The 12,711-nt window shown below is 43.9% G+C and overlaps 1 protein-coding gene across 1 annotated transcript in view; it reads right to left on the reverse strand.

Annotated features, from left to right (window-relative positions):
• LOC308172292 (major vault protein-like) overlaps nt 1-12,711 on the reverse strand; it is a gene marked incomplete at its 5' end in the record, with an annotated part of 43,725 nt that overhangs the window by 15,644 nt on the left and 15,370 nt on the right. The window contains 3 exons of the mRNA XM_080547195.1: nt 3,740-3,937; nt 8,712-8,947; nt 9,572-9,778. Of these exons, the coding sequence (XP_080403321.1) occupies nt 3,740-3,937; nt 8,712-8,947; nt 9,572-9,778 (641 nt within the window). The remainder of the gene's footprint in view (nt 1-3,739; nt 3,938-8,711; nt 8,948-9,571; nt 9,779-12,711) is intronic.

The raw sequence follows: 12,711 nt of genomic DNA on the forward strand, positions 1-12,711 counted from the left end.
TTAGCCACTTGTTCCTTGTTTGTGATGTAGGTTTCCCTCCCCTTCTGGTGTTCACTCTATTCAGGCAGATAGCTGAGGAGATGTTGCTTGAATGTTGTTGTGTGGGGTTCATAATCAGACACAAACACCTGCGTTCTTTCATAAAGTTCCTGTAGAGTTGCCGTAATAGGAGATTGTGAAGGAGGATCTGAATCCTCAACCAGAGCAACAATTTGTGCAATAGTTAGATGGTCAAAGGTTGTCCCCCACTCACTGGTAGATGCTTCCCCTTCTGACACCCTGGCCTGGCAGTGTCATGAGATGCTTGCCGTTTTGCTGCATATCTCAACATGAGATAACATTTGGCATGTAGTACACACCTGCTGCGTGCACATCGGAAGCTTGTGTAACTAATCTACCAAGAAGCTAAAAATGTTAACAGGATTCTGCTCAGCTTTTCAGATTGGAATCAACATTATCTGTTACTGCCTTGTGAAGGTCATCCATATCTCCCCCTCACATATGACACAATGAATGCCACAGGCTTTGGGTTGACATGATCGAAGCTTTTTAGGACTCACTACTAAGGAGGAGCCAACGTCATACTTTGGAGCCCTTTTGACACGACAACTACTACAGTAGCTTCTACAGCGTTTGTGATACATAGCATTATGTGTTTTAAGCGTTGCTGCAATACCTGAACCGTCATTCAACTGATCAATTGTAACATTAACAGTAGAAGGAAGAACATTAGCAATAGCTAAGAAATCATTTTTTCCCTTTCTAGTGATACAAGTCGTTGTATCTTGGGTCTTTGCAATGGTTCATCATCATCTCATTGGCAGAGACAGCATAGGTCCCAATTAATGGTCCCGCTACTAGAGGTAGAGGTAGAGGCCATATTGTAATGACATAATACATGACTTACGTGAGATTGAGAAAATTGTAGCCTACATGTTGTCGTTGCAGGAAATAGTAGTTGCAGACAGAAGCAAAACAAGACAATACCTTATTTTCAGCATGTCTCCTATCAATTGAAATGATAAGAATGCATATGACAATGGGCTGTGTTCGTGTAAACAGAAGAAGGCATCAGTCATTGTTATCTTGATAGCTTGCTACTGTAGAATATTACAGGCTGGCTCCACTACCAGCGTTGCGTCACCTCGCCATCAGCGTTGCATTAACTTGACGTTGTACCTGCTCCACCGTCATTTGTCGCATATAAAAATATAGATTTTTCCACCTCAAGTATCAGCCGTTCGTCATCCATTTCTGCAACAAGCTTCAAGCACCTGTGGTGATTAACAATTCGCAATAGCTGCGACCAGGTACGAGCTATAGAGTAGTTGGCTACGTGCATTTTCAATCTGGTGTCTTCTCTAGTAGTGGATTAACCGCTGTGGTGATTTAACTGATGATAAAAAGACATCAAGTAGACTACAAACAGAGCAAAACAAGAAAGAAACACCAGAAATCAACCAATATACAACTATAACCAACAACCAATATACAATTGTAAATATACGTTTGCGTTCGACATCAGAAATCAAACTTTGCCGAATTTTTACTTTGGACGCAGCCATCGGCCGCAACGCAACACCGCCGCACCTTTCATTGATTACAAAAGAAACGTTCCCTGGCTGACAGCAATTCCGGACGCAACGCAGACGCAACGCTCGATGGCCATAGTGGAGCCTGGGCGTTAGCTAGCCAGCTAATGTTGTGAGGTGCAGAGAGCGGGATCCTGGAATATTATGAAAATTACTGATGATGAATGATGAATTATAACTTACGTGAGGAAGAAAATAGTAGTTGTACACGTTACTGTCCATCTTTATGACTTGCACACAAGCATGAAGTCACACTACTGTAAACAGCTTGTTAAGATTCAAATTCAAATTGTAACTGTCTTTAAGTTCACGAGGTCTGGCCCTCCCACATTCTCCCCAACATTCAAGTTATGGTAAAACAAATTTTCGGGGAGCCGCCATCTTGGAAATATGCAAATTAGGGGTCCAGACACACCCAATTATAAATATAAGCATTCCAATGTGTTTCTAATGGCCAAGAAATATAAATAAGACACCAAGTTTTTATTTGAAGCTAATTTGGTTCAAAAGTTATAGCCAAAACCTTTTTTCGGAGGGCGGCCATATTGATTTGGCCGCCATGGCGACCCCAGTGGTCACTGGCTCGGGCGCCCTGGCTAAATCATTAGAGCATACTCTGAGCTACATCTGGGCCAAATTCGGTGCTTATGCACAAATTTGCACGAACATAGCCTCATATAGCCCTAAGGCCCCCAACTACCAGCCAGTCAGTCAGCCAGTCAGCCAGTCAGCCAGTCAGTCAGCCAGCAAGCCAGCCAGTCCATACCAGTTGAAGGAGAGCTAGTCAGTCCATAGCAGTTGAAGGAGAGCTAGTCAGTCCATGCCAGTTGAAGGAGAGCTAGTCAGTCCATACCAGTTGCTAGTGTTGTAGTTTTATATCATTTTATACTGAGAATTTAAGTCTCTCTACATTTTGGCGAATCTAGCACTCAAGGAAGGCCCATTTCCTTCCTGTAAGGGATGGGCCAAGATATGTGGCGCAGTGAATAATTCTGACTATGGACAGGGCCCATAAACTTGTGCAATCACAGATTTGTATAATATGATTGGTTCCCAAAAATAGTGACCTCATGACCAAGGATAGTTCTATAAATATGAGTCCCGCCCAATGTTGTTGTTTTTTAGCTTTTTGTCTGCTACTTTCTCTCTGCGCTCATGTGACGTTGCTTAATAAAAGGCCTCTTTGGAGACAATTGATATAGGTCATGTTCTCACATGAAAATCAGAATCATGACCCGGAGCAAGTGGATGAGATTGCAAAATTGTTGCATAAATTATTTCTCTGATTTGCATTCTCACAGCCCTTTATGTAAACGAAGTAACATACGCAATCGAAGCAACAGACGTGGTAGTTGATTGGTCAAAAAAATGTAGAGGGAATTCAACAGACACGAATGATGGACCCACAACAACGTATGGCGTTTCTTTTTGGTGCCAGATAATGGCAAATCAAGATCAATACGAGCATGAGTGGGAAATAGATCTTCACCACCATTTATAAATAAATAAATAGGCCTACATACAAACAAACAAACAAGTGATGGGCTGTTCTTATGAACGGCAGAGAGTGGAGAACACACGCACTTGATCTAGAGACAGCTGCGAGCTTTCATTTACCGGGGGTCTCCACATGCAGCGAGCTTGTGACACACACACACGCCGACTGAATGCCCACCGACACGTTGACTGTCCTGGGACGTACGTAAAGTAGGCCTAGTCCATATAGCTGCTTTGAATTCGAGAGGTGCGCGCCCAACATAACAGGGGAATGGTCTCATAGGTTTTTTGAAGAGCAATGTAGGCTACAGATTAGAACGATCGATAGATCTGCCCGTTCGTCCCGCTCTTATCCAAATCAACACGCATGCGCTGTTGCTTTCCTATGGACAGCCTCGATGCGTCGTTTCTAACCGGAGCGAAACCACCCTTTTCAGGCGGAGCATGCGTCGGTTGTTTGCTCCGGGAGCGACTTCGAATGTGCATTCTCACAGCTCCAAACGACGCAGAGCAAAGCGAATTTTATCCAAAACTTTGATTCCAAGTGAAGCAAATGTTCTAGTGAGAACACACCCAAGCTCTTTGTGCTTCTTTAGTTTTATTCAATCTATTAAGAATCAATTAAATCCACGACACTAGTCAGTCCATACCAGTTGTAGGAGAGCTGCAGCTGAAGGCGGGCATGGTCGGCCGTCTCGATGGTGATGATGTCGGTGAAGAAGTCGGGTCCGAGGAGCAGACACACGGCCTTGATGACGTTGGCTCTCTTGGGCTTGTCCCCCGACAGGGAGAGCACCGTGAACTGCTCATCAGGGCCCAGCATCACCCTGTCTGGCCCGAACAACACCCTGGGGGAGAGAGAGAGAGAGAAAGAGAGAGGGGGGGGGGGATGATTGTTGAAGATTGGATGATGAAGTATTCTTTTCATATATTTTTTTACCAGATTTATTGCCAGAAATCAACGTGCCAATGCAATGGCTCACGTAGCCGAATGGCTAAATCACTGCTGCCTCGAACTAAATGTATCAATGTTTTGTATGTTTTTTCACCAAGAAAGTACCGCCACCGATGCTGAGCCACACATATCGGTTCTTGGTCAACAGCTAGAGATAGTTAAAGAGATTAAATATCTAGGCATAATGATCGACTCCAACATCACATTCAAGTCACAGGTTAAGAAGGTTTGCAACAGGGTTGAACACAGTTTAGCAAACTTTAGATATATCCGCAACTGTATGTCTCTTGAAGCAGCCAAAATGTTAATGAACGCCATGATTATGCCTATTATCTATTGCCTAACCACTTGGTCACAAACAAGCAGCACAACCCTGAAGCCTCTAGAATCACTATATAAACAATCCATGAAAATTCTTAACAGAATTTTAACACCACTGCCACATACTGAAAAAACAAAACATTCTCAGCTGGGACAATCTAATCAAGTATGCCAACTTGTGCCTAGTCTACAAAGTTCTCCACAATCTGGCCCCACCTCCCCTCAGTGGCTTTGTAAAACAACGAGCACACACAAGTCAGATAATAAGAGGAGTCGCAAGAGGGAACTGTATTGTCCCACTGAGGAAGTCCACCTTTGGTCAGTCTGCTTTCTCATTTAAAGCTGCACAAGAATGGAACACCCTACCAAATCACATCGGGGAACCCACCACATACACACCAAATCTGCCAACACTAAAATGCCTATGAATGTGACAGTGCTGAGCTGCTTGCCTGTGCCTTTCATTGCCATGCTGTCCCGCTGTCTTGTCTACATAACCTTATGTCTATGTCTGTGTCTGTAGCAGGCACGTGCCGTGAGCTTTTAGATTGGGTAAGTATAAGATATAGAAATACACATAATTACACATACACGCTATCAGTGAACGCAGTTTCAAGGAAATGCAATTTTGATGCCCTAGAACCCGCTAATAAACTGTAGGGTCACTTTGTGATCAGATTACCAAAAACAAAAAAAACAGTTGCCAGTTTCGACTATATCAGGGGTGCTCATTGTTCAATCTTTTTTGAACCAAGATCTTTTCAAGTAGCCAGCCTGCTGAAATCTACAAGTCCAGTTTCAACATCGCAAACGCACACATGCACAACACAGACACACACCGTTTCCATCCTCCATAGTAAACTCACAACACACTTTCTTTTCACACTTTGTCACACAGGCACTTGACATCACATCACAAACCCTCCCTCTCTATCTCTCTCAAACACTTTTGGTCCAGAACCAATGGCACGGACAGCGACATTAGGCCAATCTCAGCGATTGATTAAGCAGCTCTCTCTCCAAACACAATGGCACAGGCCTACATTCAAAGGTATAAGCAGAGGAAGTCTTAAATAAGAAGCCATAACCAGCAGTACAGCAGTACTCAAACCATATAAACAAGCACAGATCGCCCCCAGCCTCGCGAATCATATAAATCATATAAACCGCTCATACCAGGCTTGCTGGAACCCCCTAGCGACTCTCCCTTTCTGGGTGTGAAGATCGGTGAGCGGTGGCTTCGGGCGGCATTTAGCCAGTAGTTCTGTTTTTCCAGTCCAGCCCAGTCTACGAAATCCCTTTAGGTCGCTGACAGTAATGTCCATGTCCATATTCACAAAATCAAGCAAGTTATCCTTATTGATTATTATTATTTAGATCGTTTGAGCTAGCTAGCAAAAGCTATTCTGCCGGGCGAGAGGTGAAATGTTAAGTGAACTTGAAAGTGATAAGAGCCAATCAGTAGCTCTTATCGGAATTAAAGAACTACTGATTGGCTGTAAGCATGCTTACCCTGGCCACATTAAACAGCGGGCTGAGGCATCGGAAAAAAAAAAAAAAAAAAAACACATTCGAATGTACGCGAGGGAAAGCAGAGAGATAAGTGCAGGGCTTAAAGTGGGAAAAAATCCTGTGCCTGAAACTTTTTCTTGGGGAGGGGGGTCACAGTTTGAGATATTGGGAGAGCGGGTACAGAAGACAGCTTCTTGTCTCAATGTTTAAATGCATTAATACTATTTTATAGTCAATACAAAATATATGTCTCAATGTTCAAATGCATTAATACTTTAAATGAATGTGCAACAATACTATGTGCAATATGACAACCCTTGTGTACATAAGGTTCAGATATAGGAAAAGTTAGGATATTTATAGCATAGCATAGAGTACAGCACAGTGTTTTATTGTATAGTATAGTAGATAGTGTACATAGCCTTTATTTATGTAAACCAGCTCTTTTCCCTTTTTTATTTTACCCTTGGCCCTCGTGTTTTTAGTCTTTTTCCAAGCACCAGGGGAGCCCCTCCTAAATTTCGTTGTATGGTACCTGTACTGTATTACAGTTTTTCTCAATTGCTAAAACACATTTCACAAAACTTTCCTCCAGTTTCCCAAAACTCTAAACACAACACACTTTTCTAAAGCTACATAAGCAAAACCACACCTTCTCTCTTCAAAACTCAAACTCAGACCCTACCCCTAATCCTAACCCTAACCTTACTGTAACCCTAGCACCTAACCCTAGTTTTCCCACATGTATGATAGTCATGCATAAAAATAAATCTGCGCTCCCTGTCTAACGTTATATCTAACATTACATATTTTACATTACAGTAAGGCTGATTTTGCATGATAGTAATGCATTTTTAGATATCTATTTCCCCCCTTTAAATGGCATATGATGTCCGAAATTTTACTAAAGTTCAGCCGCGAAGTTGTTGCACTGTTGTCCTATCGAGTTTTACGTAAATAAAGGTTTGAAAAATGTTACCGTATTCCCACATGTACCGTAACATGTACAAATGTACAATACTGTACTGTATCACAACTCAATGCAAACACTACAGAGGATCCATTACACACAACAATACTCACTGAAAACAATGTTCAGGGTGTGATGTTTTTTTATTTATTTATGGAACTATACCACACACACACACACACACACACACCACAATCATTTGCAACAAGTGTCTTAAATTTTGAGTCGTTATGTTTAATGAATGAAGCTAGGTGTGTTCATTGTGTTAAAATGTTGCTGACTGTGGCAAGCATTTTGCATCACATGAGCTTTAATTTGAGAATTTGACATTTTGAGCAGAGTTTTTTGCAACTTGTGTTTTAGCAAGACAAAATGTGTTTAGATTTATGAGAAAAGGAGGATTGTGTTTTGTGAATTGTGTCTTCATGTGAAATGTGTTTATGGTTTTGGCAAATGGGAGCTAGTTTTATTAAATGTGTTTAGAGAACTGGTCATTTGGTTTAGAGAATTGGCTTTTGTGTTTTAGCAATTGGGAAAAACTGTAATGACAATAAAGACCATTCATCATTCATTCATTCATAATACTGTTTTATACTTAATAAAAAAAATAAAAAAGTAGATGTCTTTAAAAGGCCAAACTGATTGCATCACTTATTAAGCCACTATCACTATAACAATACAGAATAAAATATATACATGTCTTTAAAAGAACAAACTGATTACTTATTAAGCCACTATCACTTATATTCTCCTTCTTGGCACCACGTCCCATAAGGCTTCCCGTCACTACTCAGGGTTTTTCCTGGCTCAAAATGAGGCGGAGGTGGTACCAGTGGTGTTAAACATCGGGGGGGACCCATGAAGCGGGGCTGTCTGGGGGTCCTTAAACGAGCATCAAACACTTAATTTCTTGCATTCTGGTGAATTGATATGCACCAATTTGTGCCCTTTCGCCATCAATTTATGGTGGAAATGTCATTATATATGTAAAGGAAAAAACAATATTCAGGCACCAGATGGCCATTCAAATTATAATGTAATATAATGCAATATAAGGCTCTCAGGCATTCTGTACTTTCAAATATGTATTCTCCTTGAGCAGTCAACATCAACTATCAGCTGTTTCGCTAGCAAACACGAAAGCTAAGTTATTTGTGAAACAGCGCCCCCGCCACCACGTCGGCGCAATGCCGCAATTGCAGTTTTTATTTTATTTTTATTCTCCCGCGCCGGAAATCCGGCACTGTGCCGGAGTACTTTAAGCCCTGTAAGTGCTTATAATGTAACGCAATGCAAGCAGAGTAGGAAGTGCTTACTCCTGCAGGTGGCGCTAAAAATACGACTCTTTTAATGAAAACAAACAAACGGTTACATGCACTTTTATTTTAATATTTTCACGGTCCTTTTTTATTTTTTTGTTGGGTAAGCACTGCTTACTCTGCTTATATGGACGGCACGTCCTTGGTCTGTAGTGCCCATGCTGTGCTTCACCATTGTGTGCCGCCCTGTGATGTACCCTGTCCTGGTGCATGCTGACTGTAATGTAGCTCCTTGTGCTTTTAACCCTGTAATGTGCATGTTTGTGTGTGTGTGTGCATGTGTGTTGCTTTTATGCCTGCCTAACCAGTACTTGATTGTTGATTTTAATTGTTTTCATTGTTTTAGGTTTCCAAGTGCCAACTGAACATCTGGCCAGGGACTACGGACTTAAACTAGCCTTATTGGCTAACTCCGGCATATTGCATTTGTGTCTCATATGTATTTTAATATGCACTGTCCCTGTGAAATAAACAATAAACTAAACTAAACTAATCAATTGTTGGAATTGTGTATTTTTTTTCACTTCCAACGGCGGCCATCTTACCTGGCCTTCTTCTCCCTGTAGTCGTAGACCTGCACAGCGGCGTTGTGGGGGACCCTGTAGGAGACCACCCTGGTCTTGTCCCGCGCCACGGCGTCTCGGGCCTGGCTGCGGTCCGAGCGGTCGGCCAGGGGGTCCCGGGTGGAGGCCAGGAGGGCCTCCACGTTCTGGGGAAGCTCCTTCTCCCACAGCTCCTCGTCCTGGGTCAGCATGTAGGTGTGGCCAATCACGGCACGCACCTGGGGGGAGGGAAGGGGGGGGTCGAGGGAGGGAGGGAAGGAGGGGGGGAGGGCATTGGGAAAAGGGAGTACGGTTTGTGTGTGTGTGGTGAGTCATGGTCACTTTGAAACTTTTGCAAATGACAGTGTGTGTGTGTGTGTGTGTGTGTGTGTGTGTGTGTGTGTGTGTGTGTGTGTGTGTGGTGACTTGCAAAGTGACCACGAGCCATGAGTCACTTGTGTTCCAGTACTCAGTAGACAGTAGACCTCTGACCTCTAGTCTGGGTTCTGTAGTTCTGACCTCTAGTCTGGGTTCTGTAGTTCTGACCTCTAGTCTGGGTTCTATAGTTCTGACAGGGTTAAATATGTTTGCGTTATCGGCCGTTACAAAGCCTCCGAACACGTCCACCCTCCAGGTATGTGACTGAGCCATCTTAACTCATTCAGTCTTAACTCATTCAGTCTTAACTCATTCATGAATGGTCCATATTCCAGAGTACCGAGAGTGACTATTCACCAAACATTCAGAAATGATGATCGTTTTGTAGTCAATCAAAGTGTTGTTGCTAGGTAAAAATACCACATCAAAAAACACTTGGCACTGTAGATGGTGAGCGCTCCCGGAACCCCCACCCAGAGCCTCACCTTCCCTGACTTGATGTCCCTGACGTAGATGCCCTCGTTCTCATCCAATGGCGTGGCCTGTCTCCGTAGCAACACCTCCACGGTGGCCGGAGGGACGTACTCGATTGGCCCACGCAGCATCCAACGGTCGCCGGGGCGACGGGGCACGCCGGCCCTCCGGGAGCGCTTGGCCCTCCCCTCACCCAGGTCCTCCTCCTCTTCATCACGCTGGCAGAGAGAGTGGCGGAGAGAGAGAAGGAGGGAGAGAAGGGTTATCATGGCAATGCACTGGACCGAGGGCTGGGTTTGGTATGGGAGGGGGGGCCGTGCATGAGGCATGCACTGAGTAGGTAGGAAAAGGGAGGAAGAGAGAGAGAGAGAGAGAGAGAGAGAGAGAGAGAGAGAGAGAGAGAGAGAGAGAAAGAAAGCAAGCAAGCAAAAAAAGAAAGAGAGAGAGAGAAAGAAAGAGATGATGCAGGGAAAAGAAGGAAGAAGGAGAGGGGAGAGAGCGAGAGAGAAAGAAAATAATGAAGGGGGTTAAAAGAGAAAAGTCGACAGTGAGTCATGCCAGGCAAACAGTGAGCAATGTTAGAGGACAGGGAGGAGGAGTTGAAAGAATGCAGTTGAAGGGAAAGAAAAGAAGGGAAGAGAACAAAAGAAGAGTTGGTTAGAAGGGGTTAATGTGGGGAGACACAGAGAAGGGGGTACAGCGAGTGTAAAGTAATGGGACGATTAAGAATGTTGTCTTCTTTTGGCTCTACACTCCAAAGGTTGGGATTTTAAATAAATACTACAAAAGGTTAAAAGTACAGATTCTCTGCTTTTTAAAAATGGTATTTTGTATTATAACACTTTTTTAGGCCAACAAAAGTGATGGGACAAATGCATTACATATCCAAATTAAACACTCATGTTCAGTATTTGGTCGACAAATCCTTTGCATGCAAGAACTGCCTGAAGTCTGTGACCCATTGACCCCACCAGACACTGGGGGCCCTATTATGCACTTCATAAGTCTTAAGCAATAAGACGAGGCGGTAGATCTAAACTTAAGACGTGGAGGCGTGGTCAAGGCCACTTTGCTATTATGCGTGCGGTAGTGGGCGCCTAAGACCCGGCGCTAAGCCCAGAAATTAGTCATGGGTGTGTTTTGGGCGTCTTCTCAATCAACCCAATCAGCGTGCCAGGTGCCATTCCCTTTAAGAACCGGCTGCGTTAAGTCATAAGCGCTATGCTATTATGCAGTTCATAGGCGCTAGACTTCATGCACGTGCATGAAGTCTAGCGCCTAAGAACTTTTCAAACCACTTCTTAGCGCTAGGCGCAAAGTCAGATCGCATAATAGCAGGGGCGCCTAGCGCACTTCATTAACATATGAACACTCCCACAATGAGTAATATATGCACGGGAGTCTTACGTCTTATGTGTGGGCGCCTAGCGACACCTGCATAATAGCAGTAGCGCGTATGAAGCGCATAATAAGGGTGGCGGTAGGTCTTAACCTGGCGGTGCGTCTTAATTAAGTCTTAAGACGGCAAGTTAAGAAGTGCATAATAGGGCCCTGGGTGTTCTCTGGTGATGCTCTGCCAGGCCTGTACTGCAGACATCTTCAGTTGTTTGTTTTGAGGATGTTAAGTCCTTAAGTCTCCGTATGTTCAATCTTCGGCAAATGAAACGCATGTTCGATACGATTTAAAACTGGAGATTGACTTTGCTAGTCAAGTTTTTATTCATTTATTTTAAGCACATTTTTCAGCACTGCTCGTGGAAAGTGTTAGAGCAGGTTGGTGGAAAGTGTTAGAGCAGGTTGGTGGAAAGTGTTAGAGCAGGCTCGTGGAGGGGATAGGGCTTTGGCGTTAGCCGCTGTCACAAATTCATCCTTTGAAATTGGCGGCTCCGTCAAAGCCCTACAATGTGATTTAGTTTTTTTTTCTTCTTTTTCTTAATTACGCTGAGTGCTTTCTTTACGTACTTTGAATGATCTTCCAAACAGTAGATTTTTGTAGGTTTGGCAAGGCTAAGAAATCAATACTAGACATTCACAGCTGTCTTATGCCTGCATAAATGATGTGACGGGACGCATCTGATAACACACCTTCTGGGAGCGCTTGGCCCTCCCCTCCCCTAGGTCCTCCTCATCCTCCTGGCAGAGAGAGTGGCGGAGAGAGAGAAGGAGGGAGAGAAATATTAATTGACAGCTGTCATATGCCTGCATAAATGATGTGAGGGAACACACCTGATAAGCCATTTGTCGAGTGGTGGGAACCTATGGGGCTGGCTGTGGCTCAGCCGGTACAGCCGGTGTCTAATGATCGCAAGATCGGTAGCTTGCAGGGGTTCGAATCCTGGCTGGCCACGTGTCAAAGTGAGCGAGGCACTCAACCCCTAATTGCTCCAGGGTCGCCGACAATGGCTCAATGACCCCTTGCCTAGAGCCTAAATACAGTTAGGTCCGGAAATATTTGGACATCGACACAATTTTCATCATTTTGGCTCTGTACTGTACACCACCACAATGGATTTGAAATGAAACAATCAAGATGTGCTTTAAGTGCAGACTTTCAGCTTTTGGGGGGGGGTATTTACATCCAAATCAGGTGAACGGTGTAGGAATTACAACAATTTCTATATGTGCCTCCCCCTTTTTAAGGGACCAAAAGTAATTGGACAATTGGCTGCTCAGCTGTTCCATGGCCAGGTGTGTGTTATTCCCTCAGGGCTCGACATTAAGGCTTGTCCGCTTGTCCGGGACAAGTACATTTTATGTTCGGACAAGTGGACTTCCTCCTGCAGTTGTCCGATGGACAAGTCAAAACAAAAAAAGAAATCAATATGTATTAATATCTGCAAACATGAATTCCTCCTTCCGATCCGAATAGTAAAAAAAAATAGCAAGCAAAGCGATGCCGCGCCTCATTCTCGCTATTTCAGTCTCTCGTAGTTCGTTATCGTCATAGTTCGTAAATTCGCTCAGAGCGCCAGAGCGCACACTGCGTTCAACGTCATAAAGACGCGATTGGACAAAAGGCATTCCATGAGTGCTGATCAGATTCCAGAGCGAGTTTACGAACGCAGCCATAGTGTTGTGGGTCGCCTGTCACTAGTGCCATTCACGTGAACGCGTATTCGCTTCTTCTCAATGCCGCTTATTTTCATGTAGT

This window comes from Nansenia antarctica, assembly GCF_963989245.1.
Source record: "Nansenia antarctica genome assembly, chromosome: 17".
NCBI classification, from domain to species: Eukaryota; Metazoa; Chordata; class Actinopteri; order Argentiniformes; family Microstomatidae; genus Nansenia; species Nansenia antarctica.